General features: G+C 35.7%; 1 protein-coding gene across 4 annotated transcripts in view; it reads left to right on the top strand.

The window, feature by feature from the left end:
- Nucleotides 1-22,457, top strand: part of Sbf2 (SET binding factor 2) — a 319,861-nt gene that overhangs the window by 158,374 nt on the left and 139,030 nt on the right. For all 4 annotated transcript variants that reach the window (XM_051192671.1, XM_051192670.1, XM_051192673.1 and 1 more), the window contains exons 10-13: nt 9,914-9,991; nt 11,005-11,118; nt 11,526-11,654; nt 13,386-13,484. In XM_051192671.1, the coding sequence (XP_051048628.1) occupies nt 9,914-9,991; nt 11,005-11,118; nt 11,526-11,654; nt 13,386-13,484 (420 nt within the window). The remainder of the gene's footprint in view (nt 1-9,913; nt 9,992-11,004; nt 11,119-11,525; nt 11,655-13,385; nt 13,485-22,457) is intronic.

Genomic DNA, 22,457 nt, shown 5'->3' with positions numbered 1-22,457 from the left:
TATATTTATATGTAGACACTATATACAAAATACTGTGGAAATAAGATAAAACTTTGCCTCAAAAATCTTTGATTCCTGCCATCTGTGGGGGTATACATCTTTAATCCCAGCACTAAGAAGGCAGAGGCTGGCAGGTCCTTGAGTTTGTGGGCCAGCCTGGTCTGTAGAGTGAGAGGACAGGACAGGACAGCCATGGTTGTCTTGAAAAAAAAAAAAAAAAAAAGATATGTATATGTATTTTTTTTCTCATATTTTTTCTATTAGAAGTTGTTAGCTTCTGGTCCCTAACTTAACTCTTGGCACATTATGTTTTTTGTGAATGTTACTTACAAAACAGGCTCTCTTGTCTGTGTTTTTAGTTTGTTAACTTATGATTAATCAAAGCAGTAAAGATCCAACATTACATGTTGTCAAAGTTTTAAAAATCTTACGGTCTATGTTTTTCACATTGAAACAGATTTAATAATTTTTGTTATGCTATTTTTGTTGATTAAAAACAAACAAAAACTAGTGTATGTATGTGTATATGGAGGCCAGAGGATAATCTTAGCTGTCATTCCTCAGGTGCCAGCCACCTTATTGTTTGAGACAGGGCCTCTTTTTAGTATGGAATTTGCCAGGTACTCTGGGTTGACTGGTTGGCAAGTCTGAGGGATCCTCTAGTCTCCAAATCCTCTGAACTGAAATTACAAGTGTAAACCACCACGCCCAGGGGTTGGTTTTGTTTGGTGTTGTTTTAATGTGCATTGGTGTTTTGCCTGAATGTATGTCTATATGAAGGTGTCAGATCTTGGAGTTAGAGACAGTTGTGAGCTGTCTGTGGGTGTTAGAAATTGAACCCAGATCCTATGGAAGAACAGGCAATGTTTTCAATCCCTGAGCAGTCTTTCTAGCCCTTAGTTTTTTGTTTTGTTTTGTTTCTTAAATAAAACAAAAACAATAACTAGGATTCTGGGATCAAACTTGGGTCTTTGTTCTTTCAAGGCAAGCATTTGCCAAGAAAGCTGTCTCCCCCGCCCTGAAACATATTTATTTGTAGTTTTTTAGGTGCTCATTTATCTGACACCAGAAAAATAGGGCCTTAGAAAGTCTACATTCCCACTGGGTGGTAGTGTACATGCCTTTAATCTTAGCACTTAGGAGGCAAAGTCAGGCAGATCTCTGAGTTCAAGGCCAGCCTTCTCTATGGAGAAGTTCCAAGAAATTCTATATTCCCTTTAAAGATGTTGTTAGAAGTAAGGCCTTTGTAATCTTTTAATTCTCCAATTTTGGCTGTTGAAATGTGTTGTTTTGTTCCTTTCTTAATTAGAAGTTTAAATGTTTACCATTACCTGGGGAGATTTTATTCTCTGTAAACTTCGAACTTTGTGTTAATTCTTATGCCTTTTGTAGTGGTTATCTATAAAAGGGAGGCATTTAGAGAAGCCTGATGTTTCCTAATATAATTTATAAATTGAAATACAAGGAGTGACAGAATGGGAAAGAAACTAATATAGGATTCAGTTTACATTCTGTAGCTTGATGCCACTGAACAAATCATATCCCTTCAATAGGCCTATACTCTAGATTTTATAGGATGTTTTATTTCTTAGAGAGATGAATAGGTAGATTCCTCGGACTTAAGCATGGCAAGGATAGTTAAGGGTTTCTTATGAGTAGGAGAAGCCATCTCAAAACATATGAGGAGACATCAAAATACCAAATGCTTTAATTTGGTAGAGTAGTCCATCTGAGAAGAAATTTCAGACAAGACATACCTAGAAATAATATTTCTTCTGGGAATAACTCAAACAAAAGGCCCCAAACTTCTGGACTGTGTAGGAGATGCGGCAAAGACTGACACTGGACCAATGAATGTAGATCAACAAGAAACAAAGCAACTCTTTAACATTGGGAAACTCCTTGGGGGCTCATGTCAAAATTGGTCTAGTCATTCCCAATCACTGGAGGAAAATCCTCCCCAGAACCATTAGGAAATCCAGTGGCTATTGAAAAATATGATACTGCTCTGGATGGTAGAATAGCTTTGGAGAATGAATAAAAAGTCCAAGAAGTTAACAGAAAATGTATATTTTGACAGACTTCGATAAATGACCAAAGACTAAAACTAAGAGTACAAATAAATAATGTTATACTTGAAGGATACCAGATGTCACCATTATCACTCCAGAATCTTGGCATCAAGAGGTAGATGTCCAATTCTTAGGGATTTGACCCCTATCTCATGTAAAGCATAGCATGAAATGGGTTGAGTGCGTAGGGCCAGAAGGACAAAGAGGAAGGCTGAGGCCATATGTGGCTAATATATCAGTAAATCTATGGTGTTATGATCTGCAGCAGTTTAATACCCAAATTAACATTCCTCCGGTATCAAAAATGAACCTTAAGCCAACAGATATTTATGGGAAAAGTGTTATAAGGCACTATATAAAACAGACACTGACCATCCAGGATGTACAAAAACAGAATAAAACAAGTGTGGAACTCATAAAGGGACCAGAAGCCCTACCCTTAAAGTGGTTAACTGACAATCCTGTCTGGGTGGTGCAGTGGCCTATAACTTCAGAGAATCATACATACAGAATGACTTCCCCCATCATCAAGACTTGTAATTTCAAAGATAGTATCATCTCAGATAATCCCACATTTCAAAAGGCGAATCATTTTAAAGAAAAATATTAACTATGTAATATTAACTACTGCATATGTATATAGCAGTTGCTTTTGTAGGAGTTCTTTTACACGTTGTATGCTTCACCTGCAGTGCCTCTGCTACCTAATATGGTTAAATATATACAGTTTATTTGTGGTAAAAACTGTATGTATTTATTATCACAGGTCTCAAGCATAATAGGTTATGTGCTATAGTATACAGTATAAAATATCATGAATAAGAGATAAGAGCAATTTATATTGCCCATCAAAGACCCAAAAGAAATCAGATTTAATGGTCTGATTAGGGAACTTGGAAAAACATGTATAAAATGTTTGCTTAGTTATTAAATAATTATAATCAAATGGCAGTACAGTACCAGGACTGCATAAGAACCATGAGTGGCTTCAAAAACACCAAAACTAAGATAGTAAAGGAGGTGATTTATAATTAGGATTGATATTTTTAGTGGGTTTTTGTTGTTGTTGTTGTTGTTTGTTTGTTTGTTTTGAGGCAGTTTCTCTGTATTGCTTTGGAGCCTGTCCTGGAACTAGCTTTGTCAACTTGGCTGGCCTCAAACTCATAGATATCTGCCTGCCTCTCCTCCCAATTGTTGGAATTAAAGGCGTGCCCCACCAATACCTGGCTAGTGTTCATTTTATTTTGAGAAAGGGTTTCACCATGTGTCACAAGCTGGCCTCTGACTGACAGTCCTCCTACCTTAGCCTCCAGAGTGCTAGAATTGCAGATGTTTACTACTACAATTAGGTTAGTATTAATTTTAAGGATTACTTGAGTCTTCTAGCCTATTTATTCTTAATAATACTATGAACAACCTTAGTTTGTTTTTGTGGTAGCAGGGATTGAACTCAGAGCCTTACATATACTTGGCACCATACTGAGCTACATCCTGCCCTTTTTAATTTAATTTTGAGACAGGCTCTCCCTACGTTTCCAAGGTCGGTATCTTATTTGCAACCCTACTACTGCAACAGCATTCCATGTATCTGCAATTACAGGTGTGTAATTACACATACTTGAAAATGATCTGAAAAAACTAATTATGTCCATACTGACAGAACCTCATCTTTTCCTCTGTGCAAGTCTTGCCTAGACCCTCTACCACTTCCACCCATTCTCTCAACTTGCTTACCTTCAAAGTTATAGTTGGACTTTACTTTGGGCTGCCAGGTTACAAATAGCGACACACAGACTTATTATTAATTATGAAAGCTTGGCCTTAGCTTAGGCTTTTCCCCAACTAGTTCTTATAACTCACATGAACCTGTTTCAATTAATCTGCATTCTGGCACTTGGCTCGGTTACCTCTCCTCTGCAATGTCTGCCCAATTTCTTCAGTCTTTCCTGGCATCTCTTGTCTACCTAGATTCATCCCAAGTTCCTCTCTTTGACTGGAACTCCCACATATTCTCTCCTTCTTAGCTATTGGCCATTCATCTCTTTATTAACCAATCACAGTGACACATTTTCACAATGTAAACAAATATTCTGCAACATTTCCCCCTTTTGTCTAAATAAGAAGGAAAGGGTTTGACTCTAACACAGTAAAACTGTATACAATAATAACAATTATCAGTAAGAATTACATTAACAATGTTTAGTTCATTTGTATTTGGCATATACAAAGAAACTATTATCTACCCTCTCTTGATAAGTCCAAAGTTTTACACCTCAACACTTTTTATTATAACTTGTATTTACCTTTCTAAAAATGTCCTTTTAGACTGTAAAATATTTTCTTAGATTAAACAGCTTTTATATTTCTCAACCTTATATACTTTTACACCTCTTTTGTGAGTTTCTTTTTTCTTTCTTTAATTTGGTAACAAGGACAACTATAACTATCTATTTTCAACCCCATCAAAGACCCAAGAAGTATATTACCTGAGTAAGCAGGAAATTCAGAGAAAATATCCAAAACTATAGAAACAACAGAGTCATCTGGCTGCCTGTCACCCAAGGTTCCTCTGCAGTGTTAGTCATCCACCTTTGGCCTACAAGCCTAGAATACCTGACAGATTTTTTGTGAAGCGAGAATTTTTTGGAGGACTGTCCTACCTTGTCTTGGCAAAGTTTAGCAGTCATCTTCTTTTGTGTCCTGCTTACCCAATTTAGACAATAGACTGTCAGCAGTTGAGGCAAAGGGCAGTTTCTTGCCCAGTGGCTAAATTTGCCCCAGTGAAAGCTAATACCATGTGGAGGTTCTTGCCTATCATCTTCTCTGAAGTAGATTGGTGCCACCAGGAGCAGACATATCCCACTGTCATGAAAAGGCTTATGTTATTAAAACATCTTTTTTAAAATTTTATTTATTGTATATCCAGTGTTCTACTTGCATGTATGCCTGCATACCAGATCTCATTATGGATGGTTGTGAGCTACCATATGGTTGCTGGGAATTGAATTCAGGACTCTGAGCTATTTCCCAGCCCTATTAAAACGTCTTAAATGACATATTCTGTAGGTCTCTGAAGTATTTGGAGACCATTTGGCTATGTAAATATATCTCCTTTAAACCTCGAAAAACTATCTAATGGCTACATGCTTGATTATTATAGATGACTAACTACCAACCTGATTTCTTAATAATGCATTACATTTTTTAGACAAGCTGCATAGGTACAATACCTTAAACAAGAATAGAAACATATATACAGTATATTTAAAAATAACCTTAAATTTGTATCAATATACAGAAATTAATACCAGTTTAAAATATTTAAGGCTAGTAGTTGCTTTTTTAGTTCAAAAGTAGTTTCAGTAATCTACCCTTTTAGCCTACCTTTCCTTTATCTCCCTTTTATTCTTTTCAGACTGAGATCCCTGAATCTAACCTCCTTTGCTTTGTTTCTTCCTCACCATGACCAATAACAACTTGTAACTAGCCACCTAAACAATAACAAACATTCATAACGTACTGAACAACCAAAACCCATCTTCTCCACCTCTTGGGAATGTGGGCATCAAGTTCTCTAGTCTGCTTCTTATTGTGTTGGGACACAGCATCTTTAGGAGACACTGAGAAAATTGGGATAATGATCAAGTCCTAAGAGAGCTAGCTGTATCATTTGTCGTCCAGTTTCCCCCCCACCCCCCAAAACAGGGTTTCTGTATGTAACTTTGGAGTATGTAACTTTCTTTGAACTCACTTTGAGGCTGGCCTCAAACTCACAGAGATCTGCCTGCCTCTGCCTCCCGAGTGCTGGGACTAAAGGCGTGCACCACTACCACATGGCTTTGTTGTCCAATCTTTATGTGATGGGAAAGTGAAGGGTTTATCTGAAGTCCTGGTGAGAGTAGTTTGTGATGCTGGACCATCTCAGCTAGCAGTGTTGCTGTCCTAGATGCAGATTTTTTGAGGAAACTGCACCAGAGGCATTCTGTGGGATTGGATCACCTTGGCTATTTGACTTGTCTTCATTGGTGTCTATCCTTTTGTTCTGATAATATACAAACTTTTAAAGGTAACATACATACATACATACATACATACATACATACATACATACATATGCATTGGCACAAGTGTGGAATTGTGTGGCATGTGCAAGTCAGCTAAAGATAATTGTCTGCTCTGTGTTTGAGCAATAAAAGATGTCTCTCAACTTTATAAGTCTGTTTGGATTATATAACCAAATTGTAATATAAATCTTCATCCATGTCACATGAAAGTATGGCATGTAATAATAAGTCATGAGGACTTTGTAGTCAACAAGATTTATCATGTCTCATCCAGTCTTAGAGCTGTTCCCTTGCAGAGGGATCAGCATATATGTCACCTGTCTTGTAGTTTTTCTTGGTTTCTTCCTTCTTGTCTGTAGCCAAGATTTTCAGGTGATCTCTTCCAATCAAATCTGATCTTTATTAACTTTGAAAACCCCATAGCTTTTTGTTTCCTGAGGAAACAAAGTCATAACCTCTCCCCTAATATAATACCTTTCCTGACTTACATTATGAAATTAAGACATTTTTAAAAATGTATAGGTTGGTTCAGTTTAGCAAGTGCAGTGTCTCACAACCTCGTTTGTCTTTAGCTCATCAGCATTCAAAAACCTTAAAGTCAACAAAGTAACTTACAGATCCAGGCACACTGTATTTCCCATCCTTATATGGCTTATTATAATACATACGTACATATATACATGCATATAAAACTTTATTCTTTCTTTAAAGACTTAACTTTATTATTTGTAAACTATTTTCTATGCTTGTCTATACCTATTTTGTTTTCTTTCTTTAGCATCTATGCAGACTTTTAAGCATTTTGTACCTGTTTAGAGGTTTATTCAGTCTGGACCTGGCTTTACTAAGTACCTCCAACATTCTCTGTCCAAATGAGCCAAAGCTTAAACTGCTAGGTTGCAGCTAGGCCCTCTGCTGTGCAGCTAACTCAGCAGTTGGTACTGGTAGCTGCCTCTCCGAGTCCCCACCCTCCGACCCTGGGCCTAACTGTCCCTGCTCTGGAAGCTGCTATGTCTAAGCTGTGGCAGACATTTTTATCTAGTCTGCAGCACCAGTAGCTCACAGGCTGCTTAAGTGATCAGTTGTATTAAAGGGGCCACCCCTCTGCATGCTGCAAGCACTGAGTCTGCTTGAAAGACAAAGATTGCCTGAAAGCCATGTCTGACTCCATGTTCTGATTTTTTTCCCCCCACATTTCTCAGCCCTTATGTGGATATGCATAGCTGGACATTGGGTACCTTCCTTTAGGCTGCCAGCTCACAAACAACAACACAGAAACTTATTAATTATGAAAGCTTGGCTATAGCTTAGGCTTTTCCACAACTAGCTCTTTTAACTTGAATTAACCTGTTCCTATTAATCTACATTCTGCCATATGGGTCAGTTACCTCTCCTCTGTACTGTATGTCCAGCTTCTTCAGGGTCTTGTTGGCATCTCTTGTGTGCCACCTAGATTCTGCCTAGTTCCTCTCTCTGCCTAGAAGTCCCACCTATTCTCCCCTGCCTAGCGGTTGGCCATTTAGCTCTTTATTAAACCAATGACAGTGACACATCTCTGCAGTGTAAACAAGTATTCCACAACACAAAGCTGAACTCAAATATTAACCTTTTTCTTTAACTTTTCTGGGTAGTTACACTTGGTATTTCTCAAGTTACTATTCATAGATTCATCACAGTCTACACTGTACTAAAATGCAAAGCTTAAGAGCTTCTTCCTTCCCTGAGTAATTCAATTAATTAGTTTGTTGTGTTTTCTGCTTTTATTTTTTCAATATACTTTAAAAAACTTTTTTTTTCATTTTTACTGTATGGGTATGCATTATTTGCTTGCATGTATGTACACCATATGTGTGCAACAACTGAGTAGGCAAGAAGGTATCTAAACTGTAGTTGTAGGTGATTGTAAGCCATGATGTAGGAACTGGGAACCAAACTCAGATTCTTTGGAAGAACACTGAGCTGTTTTTGCTGTCTCCCCTTTAAACATTTATGAATTAATTTTTGTTAGAATACAAAATGGGCTTTCAATTATGACACTTTCATCAATTCCAGTTAAAACTGCATAACATTTTCTTTATTCATCAATAGGCATCTGGGTATCTTGGTCATTTTAACTAGTGAAGACAGAGTTTCTGTTTTGCCTGGTCCCACAAACATTTAGTCCCAAATAAACACACTGAGGCTTATATTAATTATAAACTGTTTGGCCGATGGCTCAGGCTTCTTATTGGCTAGCTCTCTAGTAGCCCATTTCCATTATTCTGTGTAAACTAATACTGCAGTATACATGGGTATGCCTATTTCAGTGGTTTGCTGATGTAATTTCTTTTAGGTGACTACTACTCTAAGAGTGGTATAGATATGTGAGATTGTGGGGTTTGGTTTGGTTTTCTTGTTTCACTTTTTTGATGACCATACTGATTTACATAGAGGTTGCACCAGTTTACACGCCTCTCAGTGGTGTTTTAAATTCTGCCTTCCCCACAGCTTTGCCAGCATTTGTTGTCGTTTGTTGTCTTGATGACAGTCATTCTGACTTTGCAGGAGATGAAATCTAAGTATAGTTTTAATTTTTGTTTCTCTGATTGCTAAGAATGTTACCCATTCTTTTTTCAAATATTTACTAGCCATTTTTTCTAATTATTATAAATTATTAACTTATTTATTAGGTGATTTGTTTTATTGGCTTTAACACTTGAGTTGTTTATATATTTGAGATATGACTTTCTGATCCAATATGTAGTTGGCAAAGGTTTTCTCTAATTCTGTAGGCTACCTCTTCTCTCTTTTAATGGTTTTACTTTGTGTAGTACCATTTATAGGTTCTTCTGAGCCATTGGAGCCTTCTTCAAGAGATCTTTTTGCCTGTGAATAGATTTTGAAGTATTTTTCATGTTTTCTTCTAAAAGTTGCAAAATTTCAGGTCTTATATTACAGTTTTTTTAGTTCATTTTGAGTTTTTGTTTTGTTTTGTTTTTTTGCAGGATAAGACACAGAAAGGTCTAGTGCCATTCATGTGTGTGGCACTACTTGTTAAAGAAATTGTCTTTTTTATAATACATGTTTTTGATACTTATGTCAAAATCACATGTTTGTAGCTGTGTGGTGTTATTTTGGGGCTCTCTATTTATCTCATCTGTTTAATTTTTAAATTACAAGATATAAAATTCACCTCTTTTAAAAAATAGCCATATGGATATGTAGCACTGCTCCCAACTGCTCACTTCCCAATAGTGGCTTATCTTTTATAATTTGGTATATGCTCTTTGAGAACTGTACGTACTCAGAGGTATGTTTATCTGTGTGTGCATTTATTTGTTTATTATTTTCAAATAAGTGAGACATGCTATATGACTTTTTCTAGTTTGTCTTTTTTTTTGTAATGTTTATTTTATTCCATTTGTATGGGTATTTTGTCTTCATGCCACATGAGTACCTATCTGAAGAAGATGTCAAAGCCCCTAGAACTGGTACAGGAAGTTATGAGCCATCATGTTGGGAATTGTACCTTGGTCATCTGCAAACACAAGTGCTCTTAACCCCTGAGCCATATCTATCCAGCACCTAGGAGATTTTTTTTTTTTTCTAATCTAATGGTTTGTCTTAGGGATCTTTCCACAACAGTACATGCAAAGCTGTATCAATTAAGTGATTTATATCACATAGTGGGAATATAATCTAACTCATATACTGACAATTCACTTAATGCCTCAAAGAAACTATAGGGTAAGTCTTATTAATCCTAGATATCTTATATAATAAACTTGTTTTCTTTAGATTTTGCACCCTGATTTGGAAGTAGCAGATCATGCTTTCCCTCCTCCACGAACAGCTTTATCCCACTCAAAAATGCTGGTAAGAAATTTAATATTCAAATTTGGTACTTTAAACGAGTGCTAATACTTTTAGGTTCACTGAAGTAAATTAGTTAGTAGTATCCCCAAATAGAAATTAGAATTCTGTCCTCAGGAAGGTGTTACAGGAGAGAATATTTGACTTTTTTTTTTTTTTTTTTTTTTTTTTTAGGAGGCAAGAGTAAGGACAACAAAAGAAATCAGTGCTTCAGATTTAGTCTGGAAAACTACTTCTGTAGTGCTGTGTATCAAACCATGAGCCTTACTCGTGCTATGCATGTGCTGTATCACTGTGGTACATCAGCATTAGGATGGGGATACTTAGAAAAATGAAGCAATGAATGTTGATTATAGGAGAGAGTCAGGTTTGAGGAATAAGTGTTCCACAATGTATTTGGATTAGCAGTCATAACAGAATGGAAAAATAGTAGACACCCCTTTTTTATTTTGCTCAGTTTATGTCTTACAGGTGAATGTGGGACCAGTAGGAGATCTTGCAGAGCTATGGTCCTTTGAAAAGTGATATAAGCATTGTTGACCTTGATTTCTTTATCTGTTAAATAAGATTTTGACTAATAAATGTGGACTTTTCTTTAATGGTTTTAAAACTCTTTCTATTAAAGCCTGGATTGGCAAGACTTACTTTTTAAAGTCATATAATCTTTTGAGAGCTTTTCCCTTTTATATTTGTAACTATAATTTTTTGCATATAGAAAAATCAAAGGTCTTGGCATATATTCCTTTCACTGACACAGTAAAAGAGAAAACTCTTGTACTTATTTTTCCTCTGGAAGAAAACTGTATGAACTAGAATCAAATTTTATTTGGTTCAGTAGAAAGAACAGACCAAAATAGGTAGACTCCCATGGGTCTGTGTCTGCTGCTCAGGGAGACAATATTGGAAGCACAGGACACTTGCTCACTCAAATGTCTTCCTTCTCTCTGTTTTACTTAATTTGTTGTTGTTGTTGATTTTAAATTAAATAACCTATGTGTTTCTTTTTATAATTCCAGGATAAAGAAGTACGAGCAGTTTTCCTTAGGTTATTTGCACAACTGTTCCAAGGATATAGGTCATGCCTCCAGCTTATACGGATCCATGCTGAGCCTGTGATTCACTTTCACAAAGTAAGACATAGTGCCAGGTTGTCTGCCAACTGGACTCACTTAAAGAACCACTCTCTTGGCCATGTGTATTGAATTAATTTTTTGAATGTGATTAAAGTCACTGTGTTATGTGACACAGTGTTGGTATAATATTTTCCTTCAGAATATATAAACTTAAAGTTGATTTTTCTCTTATTAAAGTTGAATATTAATATCTGATTTTTTCCTTCTCTTAGATGGATTTTTATTTTTCCAAATACATGTAATATTTCAGGTATTAGACAAAACCCTTTGAAAGCAATGTGTTTCATGACAATGTTTAGTTATACCTGAAAGCATTCAAGCAATTTTCAATCTTTCTATTTTTATTTTAACTATTTATTAATTACCCAGTGATAAATTATCGTTTCACATTTGTTTCTTTATAGACAGCTTTCTTGGGGCAGCGTGGTTTGGTTGAGAATGATTTCCTCACGAAAGTGCTCAATGGAATGGCATTTGCAGGTTTTGTTTCAGAAAGAGGGCCTCCATATAGAGCCTGCGATCTCTTTGATGAGGTATAGTTCTTATCAATGACTAAAACCATCATTTTAACATTTACTCATTCATAAAAATTGTAAATTAAACATTAAGTAATCTAAATATTATGTATCAAATCTTGATATTTATAATGTAAATTGAGAAAATTATAGAATGTTTCAGAACTACATAAAGAAGTTTGAATAACTAAGATTGAATAGCTTCTTAGATCTTTTTGAAAACTGGACAGTGTTTATAGAAATAAAGCTCAGTTTTGAAATACAGTTATTCAGTATTGTCAGTCTGCCACTGGATTTTACTTGATGCACAGATTTGTGACTCTAATTTGCCATTATGTTTAGTCCACCAATGTCATAGAGCCATAATTTAAATTTATAGCATTCCTACTAATCAGTAATTACCATTTTCTAGCACCTTAGTAGAACTATTTGGGCCAGATATATATTCTCTATCAAGGATTTGGCCACATGTAAAGGGAGAAATAGACTAAATGAATAAGATAGTATTTTACATTTATTGTGCTTTCTCTTTCTTAAAAATACATTTCCATTTATCACTTAATTCTATATTCACAACAGTGTATTATGGGCACAGGAAAGCAAATACCATTTGTATTTCAGTTTCTGAAACATCACCATATTGGAATCAATAGATTCTAAAGTTCCCAATGTCCATCAAAGAAAATCACTCCTGCAGCCCAAAATAAAGAAGGCTCTGTCACCCTTTGCCACTGGTAGCTTATCTTATGAAAAGAAAGTAGGAATAAAGTTTTTTGTTTTGTTTTGAGATGTATCTTTTATTCTTTGTAAAGATAGTTAAGTACTCACAGGTAAGGAAAGGGAAGCAGAGTTTCTTTTCTGAATAAAGACCTATGCTTGGGCCTCACTTAGTAATGAGCACATGCATCTATAAGACACAGTACCCTGACTTGCATGGTTGTTTGTAGGTACTTACTGAGCTTTGGTTCCCTGTTAATATCAGTTAATGTGACTTAGTCTTTGATCAAACCAACATTTATATCAACCTTTAGGTTCCTAATTAAGTACTCAATGGTTGATGGCTTCTATAGTTAAACTAACATGCTTGCCAAAGTCCTTTCCTAACTGGTTTCTGAAACTTCATTAATAGCAATATTAGGCTATGTGCTGTCTTTGTTTTCCTGGAAGGAAGGCACTCTAGTTCCTTTCCCTTCTCATCTGTTTCCTCTCCTACATTCTTTTCATGTCAGTCTTCTACAGGAAGACTATATTCCCCCACAATTGTCTTAACAAACTAGTTAATAGGGAGATGGATCTCATATATATCATTTGAGAACTAAAAGGAGTCTAAATGGCATCCTACTGTTCCATAGTCACTTAAAGATGAGGACTATGAACCCAGGTCATACTGTCCATAAAGTCCAGTCAGCACAGCATGAATTATTTGTTAATATTTGTAAGTTAAAAAATATTTTGAGTCTTTTCTCTCATTCTGAATTTTTCTAAATAAGTGAATTATCACGAGTGAGGCCTATAGCGTGAAATGCTTCTCTGCACTCAAATGACTTCCCCAGGAATCACTTGAGTACCTGGCAAGCCATGAATTTGATAAGCCTTTGTCATCCTGGGATAAAGGTGAAACCCAGTATAAATCTAAAGTAATTTATTTTTAAAATAACATGTATTTTTAGTTTGCATTTTTATGAAAATCAAGTTTTTCAATTCAGCGTATTTGGGTATTGATTATTGCCATTTGATTCTTTTTCCAAGTTGGTAGCTTTTGAAGTAGAGAGAATTAAAGTTGAAGAAAATAACCCGATGAAGATGATAAAGCACATCAGAGAACTTGCTGAGCAACTATTCAAAAATGTACGTAAGTGTATTTAGTTAATTTTAAAATATTAATAAAATGTTTCATTTTCAGAACTGAGAAACTATACCATCATAGCAGTGATAGTTATACCTTGGATAATCAATCCCAAGGTGTCACACTTGGTCCTGTGTGTCAAAGTGTGTCACATTTTCATCAGTTACTGTATCATGACAATGCCTCGACCACACTTTTTTCCCATTAATCTTTGCCTTCATTATAAATTTCCTTCTGGGGCTCCTGTTTATTTAATACAGAGAGTTTAACACACTGGAGCTCAGAAGAATCTTAGATAGCACTAAGGGATGTGCTCTGTATCAGCATAGTGCAGTGTTGTCATTTAGGTTTCATTCTTTTGAATTAATGAGGTAATAAACTAAGGTGAAAGAAAGAATGAAAACTGGCATGTGACCACAGAAACTCAGAAGCCAAAATACTCCCTGGAGAGAAGAATGTTGTAAGTTAGCAGATGAGAATGTGGTGGACTAACCACCTGAATTCTTAGGCTGCCAGGGAGAGTCCATGCCTGTAAATAGTGGATTTTGGCTAAATGAGTGCTGATCACTCTTGGTTGTGGAGCTTTTTTATTCCATTTGCTAAGAAACATAAATCAAATGGGAAATGTGGCCCTCTAAAGAAAAGCAGAGGGAAGTTTTTTTGCTTTTGTTTTTAAAGGAATTTATAGAGAAGAAAAACTTGGTATTAGTGTTCTGGCCCCAATGTGAATTGTTTAATCTAGCCATTTGATAAAGTAAACTGTTTTGACAGTGAGTTATTAGTCACACATTTGTCATAATCATTTGAAATCTGGTATACAGTAAGTTAAAAGTAGAAATACTAAATTAGAACCTTGTTACATATTGCTTAATTATTTTCTTTGCTTGTGTGTACATGTGTGCATGTGTGCCTGTGCATGTGCATGTGCATATACTGAGCCTACGCTATACTTGTGAGCTATTCCCCCTACTCTACTTAATTATGCTCAAACTCTACATTTGGAGTCTGACCTTCCTTTGAGAGAAATAATTCTTTTTGAAAGATTTGTATTAAAACAAATGGTCATTCTTTCTGAACTATACCCATCTAAATTTTGATACATAACTGAATATTCCCAGTTTATTTCTTCATTTACTAGTGATTTTTATTATCAGTTTTGGCAGTGACTTTTGTCTAAAAAAAAAAAAAAACAAACAGTAACACAGGCAGAAATCGAGCATTACATGCTTGGTCCTGGCAAAGGATTATTTTTTATTTTAATTATCAACAGCATTACTTCAATTAACTACCATTTATAGATAATTAGCTCCTTTTATAAGAATATATTTTGTGGGCTGGAGAGATGGCTCAAAGGTGAAGAGAACTTGCTGTTCTTCCAGAGATCCTGAGTTCAATTCCCAGCAACCACATGATGACTCACAACTATCTGTGATGAGATCTGCTTCCCTCTGCTGGTATGCAGACAGAACACTGTATACATAGTAAATACATATTTTTTAAAAGAATATATTCTGTATTCTTAAAATCATCTCATTTTAAGTCATAAGTATAATCCATACTCCTGTAGCATCTATTTAAGGCAGGTTCAGTATGCCCATTTTCTTGAGAATTTAATTGCCTCAGAATCATGTAGTTATTAAGTAATAAAATCCAGACTTTAAATTTATGAACTTACTCATGTATGATCCCTAACTTCACTCTGTCAGATTGGCTCTATCTGTAATTAAAAAATAATAATAATAACAACCAGGAAATGATGGTATGCACTTTAATCCCAGCAGTCAGGAGGCAGAGGCAGGCAGATCTATGAGTTGGAGCCAAGCCTGGTCTACAAAGTGAATTCCAGGACAGCCAGAGAAACTCTGTTTCAAAAATTAACAACAACAACAAAAAGTAACAATGTTTCCATTACATTTTTTGACAGTGTTTTAGCAAACTTTCTCACTTAGCAGTGACCCTAAGCAGTAAAAGAAGGCTGGTGTTGAATAGATGAGGAAATTGAAGATTTGGAAGTAGTTTATTCTTCTCTAGGTAGGAATGGTTTATTGATGTATTTCAAAGATGATCAAAATGCCATCTGGAAATCAGTTTAATCATACAAGTCAAATGGGACTGATATTTTTAATAACTAGTTGTTTATTTCTTTGATCTTTTTTGGGGGGAGGGTGGTGTTTCCAGATGGCTTCTCTGTGTAGCCCTGGCTGCCCTGGGACCTCCCTCTAGACCAGACTGGCCTCATACTTTGAGATCCCCTTGCCTCTGCCTCTGGGTTAGGGTTAAGTGCCACTTAACACCACCTAGTGTTCTTAGATCTTTTTTTCAAGACAATTCCAGGCCAAATGTTGTAGCTAGTAAGGTGACTAAAATTAGGATTCTGCCGTCATTTTGGCTCTAGTATGTGAGAGTCTAGTTTATAAGGGATTGTGCCAAACCATTTTAATGCAAAGACAAAATAAGTAATTGCTTCTTGCTATCTTATAACTTAAATTTTATGATGCATTCTTTATATTTAATAGTATATAACTAAAATTACAATACAATTAACATCTTGTGATTATACTTTCTTTTTTATTATTCTCACATGTATTACTTCCCGACCTCAGTTTCCTTTCCCTTTCTTTCCCCAGTCTCTATTCTGCACCTCTTCTCTCCCCCAGACTCAGCCCCCATCTCCCCTCAGAAAAGAGCAGGCCTTCCAGGGATATCAACAAAACATAACCAAACTTAACATATATGCTACAATAATAAATACCAGGCACATACCATTACATCAAGGCTGGATGAGGTGACCCAGTAGGAGGAAAAAGTTCCCATAAGCAGGCAAAAGAGTCAGAGGTATCCCCTACTCCCACTGTTAGGAATCCCACAAGAGTATCAAGCTACTCAGCCCTAACATATATGCAGAAGATTTAGGTCAGACCCCTCCCCTACAGGCTTCCTGATCCCTACAAGCCCCCATTTGTCCTGGTCCGTTGATTCTGTGGGCCTTGTTCTTGCAGTGTTACTGTCTCCCCTGGTTCCTCCAATCCTTCTTCTTCATCCTCTGGAGAACTCCCCAAGATCTGCCTCGTGTTTGGCTTTGAGACTCTGCTTCTGCTCCCATTGGTTTCTGGATGAAGGCTCTCTGATCTCTTTGATGACAGTTGTGCTAGGCTCTAGTCCCAGAACACTCAGCAGGCAGGACAAACTGTAGGTCAAATATTTTGTGGCTATGTTGGTTTCCTAATCCCCCTCTTAAGGCTGTGCCTGGTTATAGAAGATGGCCAATTCAGGTTCCATGTCTCTCATTACATGGAGTATTTGCTAGGGTTACTCTCATAGATTCCATTGAGTTTCCATTATACTAGGTATATTTCTTGCATGCAGCAGAAGGATGGATTCTGTTTTTTTATTTAGTCTGTTAGCCTGTGCTTTTTTTTATTGGAGAACTGAGTCCATTGATATTGAGAGATACTAATGACTAATGATTGTTAATTTTGCTATTTTGGTGGTGGGGGTAAAGTGGAAAGAGAGAGTTTCCCTTTGGGTTTTGCTGGTGCGAGATTATTTATTGCCTTTTTTGTGGGTGTAGTTAACTTATTTGGGTTGGAGTTTTCTATCTAATGATTTTTGTAGGGCTGGGTTTGTGGATAGATAGTGTTTAAATTTGACTTTGTCTTGTAGTATCTTGTTTTCTATATCTATGGTGATTGAAAGTTTTGTTGGGTATAGCAGTCCGGGTTGGCATCCATGGTCTCTTAAGAGTCTTCAAGACATCTGTCCAGGCCCTTCTGGCTTTCATAGTCTCTGTTGAGTAATCCTAGTAATTCTACTAGGTCTGCCTTTATATGTTACTTGGCCTTTTTCTCTTACAGGCTTTAATATCATTTCTTTGTTCTGTGTGTTTAGTGTTTTACTATGTGGTACAGGGACTTTCTTTTCTGGTCCAGTCTATTTGGTGTTCTGTAAGCGTCTTATACCTTTATAAGTATGTCCTTCTTTAGGATAAGAACATTTTCTTATGCTCTTGTTAAATATATTTTCTGGGTTTTTGATCTGGGATTCTTCTCCTTCTATTCCTGTTATTTTTATGTTTGGTCTTTTCATAGTATCCCAGATTTCCTGGATGTTTAGTGTTAGGAATATTTTAGACTCAACATTTCCTCTGACCGATGAACATATTCCTTCTATTGTATCTTCAATACTTGAGATTCTCTCTTTTATCTCTTATATTCTGTTGGTGATGCTTGCTTGTAGTTTCTGCTTGTTTACCCAGATTTTCCATTTCCAGAATTCCTTCAGTTTGTGTTTTCTCTATTGCTTCTATTTCAATTTTTAGATCTTGGATGGTTTTCTTCACCTGTTTGTATTTTCTTGGCTTTCTTGGCATTCTTTAATGGGTTTATCAATTTCCTCCAACTTTTTGTGTTTTTTCCTCAACTTTAAGGTTTTTGTTGTTGTTGTTGTTGTTTGGGGTTTTTGTTTTATTTCCTCTTTAAGGACTTCTATCATCTTCATAAAGTTGGCATTAAGGTCATTTTCTTGTGCTTCAGCTGTGTTTGAATATTCAGGTCTTGCTGTTGTTGATTGTGTTCTTACACTGGCGTTTAGGTATCTGGATTGGGATGATTATGTCTAGGTGTTGATTTATGAGTTTGTATTTGTTAGATGGGTGTTTTTTTCCTTGGTTTCTGTTTCATCTTTGGTCTTCTGGTCTTCTGGATTTCTAGCAGCCAGTGTGACCTCTGATCCAGTAGGAAGCCAGTGTCCAAGTTGGGAGCTGGACTTCTGGTGGCTAGCTTTATTTAGGTGTAGCAGGGGATCTCTGTACTCCTGACTGGTGTGGCCTGCAGCTGAGCTAATTATATACTCTTACAAGTGAATGTAAATCACAGCCTGTGTCTTTCAGTTTTTAAAATGATCATAATGAAACTTTGTGTTATTATGTAAACTAAAACTTGTCTTATTTATTAACTTTTTAAAATATACTTTATATTTCATGAGTCTTTAGTAGGCTTTAAAAAAACCTAATTCAGTTCCATTTATTTAGTTGATTTCACTCATCCAGTATGTAAAGAACTTAGTAATGACAAGTATATTTTAGGCACATGATTCTCCTAATATCTTTCAGAAAAAAACAAAACAAAGCAAAACAAAACAAAAAAAAAAAAAAAGAACACGACGACTGAGAATCTAAGAGTATTGTGATAGATTGTCATTGTTCCTTCTTTGTAGAATTCTGGTTTGTGACAGCCCCAACATTGCTAAAGTATAGATACTTTATAAAATTAAAAAGACAAAAACAACAAAATAGGGTCATTTGGGAAATTGGGGGTAAGGAGAGGAATCATGTCAGTTTATGGAAAGTGATCCACATGCAAACCAGTCTCACTACTATGTCAAAGTCACATTTCTAAAGTTCCCCTTTGGTAAGCAGGAACCAAACAGATAATTTTACTGTTTGATTGTTCTTGGGTTAAAATTGAGAAATGGTGAAGCCATTCAAATGTTTGTAATACTTTGTTGTATCTAAATCTGGTATGTGTGTTTAGCTTGTCTTCACAACCCATTTCATGATTTCAAAGAAATCTTGATTTTTCCAGTTTCTTCTCATCACTTCTTTATTTTGCCCTTTAGTGAGGTTCAGGAATGTGAGTTCTATGAGTTGAACTATATTTGACTACTTTTCTTGATTCCTGGAATGTCCTAAATAGTTAAGAAAAGTACTGGTGACTTCAATACCTTGGAAAAGTGGAATAGAAAAGACTAAATGCATTTGAGACTAGTTGTGCAATCATTGGTAAGTTTTATGCCATAAAGATTAGTGTATACTCATCTCTACAACTTTTCCTTTTTTGTGCCCAGTTGATAATACTGAAAGCTGTCCTCTGCCTTTTAGTGTCTGTAAAAGCACATGTTTTCCTACTTAGGCACCTTATCCCTGTGATTCTAGACCTTATGCAAAACTTTATAATTGAATGCCAGAGTGGTAAGAATTTTATGGAACTTCATTTCAAGGTACTTGAAAATCAGCTGAAATAAGACCCTTTAATTCAAAGCATAAATTTCTCTATCTTTTTTGCTTGTTCACCTTAAGTCAACTTATTGTGATTTGATTTACATAGAATAAAAATTTTAATGTGACAGCTATACATTTCGACAAGTTCAATATACCACCAGCACCATAGTAGATGCATATAACATTTTTACCACTCTGAAAAGTTCTTTACTGCCTCTTGATAGTCACATCCTCCTGCCACCTCAAATGCTTTGTCACCACTGGTCTGTTCTCTGTCTCTGTGATTTTGTCTCTTTCATAATTCAGTTGTTTTGAAATTGGTTTCATTCACTCTCAATATAGTTTAAGTTTCTCCATGGTCACACATAGCTGGAGAGTGTACATCTCATATTTGAGTAGCATTCACCTTGTATGGATTACATAAGTTTTATCTCTTTGTTGATCAGCTGAGAAATAATTTTGGCAATAATGAATATTCTAAACATTTATACATATAATTTATTTACGTAAGTATAATCTTTATTTCCCTTAGACAAATACTTAGAACTGAGATACTAGGATATATGACAATACAACATTCAACTTTGTTTAAAACTGTTAATTGTTTTTCTAAGTTTCTATATTATTTTGCATTCCCACTAGCAGCATGTGAAAGTTTCATTTGCTTTATATCTTCAGCAATACTCATTATCATTTATTTTTGTTTCTTTGTTTTTCTTTCAGTTCTCATAAATGTGCAGTAGTGTCTCTTTGTGGCTATTGTTTTAATTTAAACAGGCAGTGTGTATTATCTTAGCTTATCATTATCTGCAAATGCTGTCTCAGTTTTTGTGATAAAAGTAATTAGGTAAGAATAAAGACCCTCCATCTGGAGTCATTAAAGTAATGACAACAACAAAAACCTCAACCCTCCTGCTGTATTTAGAGACATTGTCATATTGGGCAATATTAGAAGATACTTTTGGTTATCATGGCTAGAGAGGCTGTACTATTGTCATTTAATAAATACAGGCCAAACTTTTTACAGTACATGGTCAAGTTTAAAATACACATCCAGCAAAGGTGAAACAGCATATTAGATTGGAAAAATCCTCAACACCAAATGCATTGGCATTAAGAGACTGTGATGCATCTAAGTGATCATTGAAAGACTTATAAAGTTGAAAGATCAAGAATATTTCATTCTATCAATCTTAAGTGCTACCAGTCAGCTCAAGTCCAGTTATATTGGTAGTATTTAGTGATTTACATCATCAATAATAATGTGATTAACTATATTTGGAAGGATTTGAGTGATACCCCAGAGTGCTAAGTATAAGTAGAGGATATTAAAGAATTTTAAAGAGCTGAGCTAATCTTGAATATTTGGTAACCTTTATTTGACTGCTAAGTCAAATTTGTAGGAAGAATTTTTTTCTAGTGTGGCTATTGCCTACTTTGAATTCCTAGTGAATCTTAGGATTTTTGTTTTATTTTGTTTTGTATTGCCTGTATTTGACATGAATGCTTTGCCTTCTTTTCTGTAAAACCTGTATATACTCTCATTTACTCTGGCAAAGAAAGAAACAATAGATGTTCCCTGGCTATATGGGGTATATTTTTGTAGGTTTTTTTCAAGACTGAGAAAAACAGGGAGTTTCTCTATGTGTACTATATCAGGATTACAAAGACCATGCCTTGAAAATCATCTTCAAAAGTTAAAATTTACTCCTAATGGTAGGCATTAATTTAGCCAGACTTTCTCAGGTTGTTCATTCTGGCAGACTTACACAGAAGTGTTTCCATGTCATTTTGTTCAGTTGTGTAAGGCTTTGGTTATTACTTCGTATTTACATTTCTCCGAACCCAAGTAAAAATTTGTTTGTTGGTTTGGACTCTTAGAAAAATAACGGATTTCCTTATTTCAGCAGCAAAACTGGACTGTATCTCTTAATGAAGTCAGTAACCTAGGGAACCAGATAAAACCCCTTTATCCCTTTACAGTGAAAGTAAAAATAGGTATTTCTGAGATCCCCTTGAGTACAGCAAATCCTAAGGCAAATATCCTATCCTTGCTGCTCTTTTAAGTCCTTTTAGGGACCAAACATGTGATGGTCCTTTACACTTAACATGCTGCCCATTAGAGGGCAGTAGTGCACAGACACAGAACCGGGGGAAACCAGTTAGTAGATTTGCATCTTGTAAACCCGGTATGTCATACTTTAGTAAATTTATCTAAGGTCTGCATTTTGATGTAGAATATTTCTACAAGTACAGATAGGGTCACCTTTGAACTTTTAACTTGGAGTTTTCAAATGCCTGTTGTGTGGATTTGGTTTGCAGTTTTTCTGATTTTATTTATAGGAATATTGTTAATGAGCAACATCATATATATCCCCAGTTTCCTCTCCCTCCTATGCCCCCTGACCCCCCTCCCAACACCGCCCCCCATTCCACAGGGAGGGTGATGCCTTCCAGGAGGGATCATCAAAATCTGTCAAGTCGCAACATTTTTTCTTTAATAAGTGATTTATTTATAGACTGCTACTGCTACTTTTACTGCAAGTACAATCGCTATTGTTACTAACAAGTAGTTGGTGTAGCGATCTTAGAAAGGAAAGAAATACATTTCATTTTAACACATGGCATACAAAAACATAAGTACCTAGTATTATCATAATTTCATATCTAATCTTGTTTCTGGGCTGTCTGTTCAATTTGTTCATTTAAGTTTATATAAGTTTGGATACATCTGGAAACCTAGACTCACCCATTTTCTCTCTGTTCCTCAGTTCTCTGTTACTGGGACAAGATACCTGAAACAATGAACTTACAAGGAGAAAAGAATAGTCTTGATTCTATGGTTCAGAGACTTTCAGCAGTAGCTTCTGGACTCTGATGTTTTGGACTTTGATAGCATAGTTACCATGACTAGTATACATAGTGGAAAAAGCTATTCATCTCACTGTAACTAGGAAGCAGAGACAAGAAAGGGCCA

The sequence above is a fragment of the Phodopus roborovskii genome, unplaced genomic scaffold (genome assembly GCF_943737965.1).
Source record: "Phodopus roborovskii unplaced genomic scaffold, PHOROB, whole genome shotgun sequence".
In the NCBI taxonomy this organism is placed as follows: Eukaryota; Metazoa; Chordata; class Mammalia; order Rodentia; family Cricetidae; genus Phodopus; species Phodopus roborovskii.
This window is presented reverse-complemented; position numbering and strand designations above follow the sequence as displayed.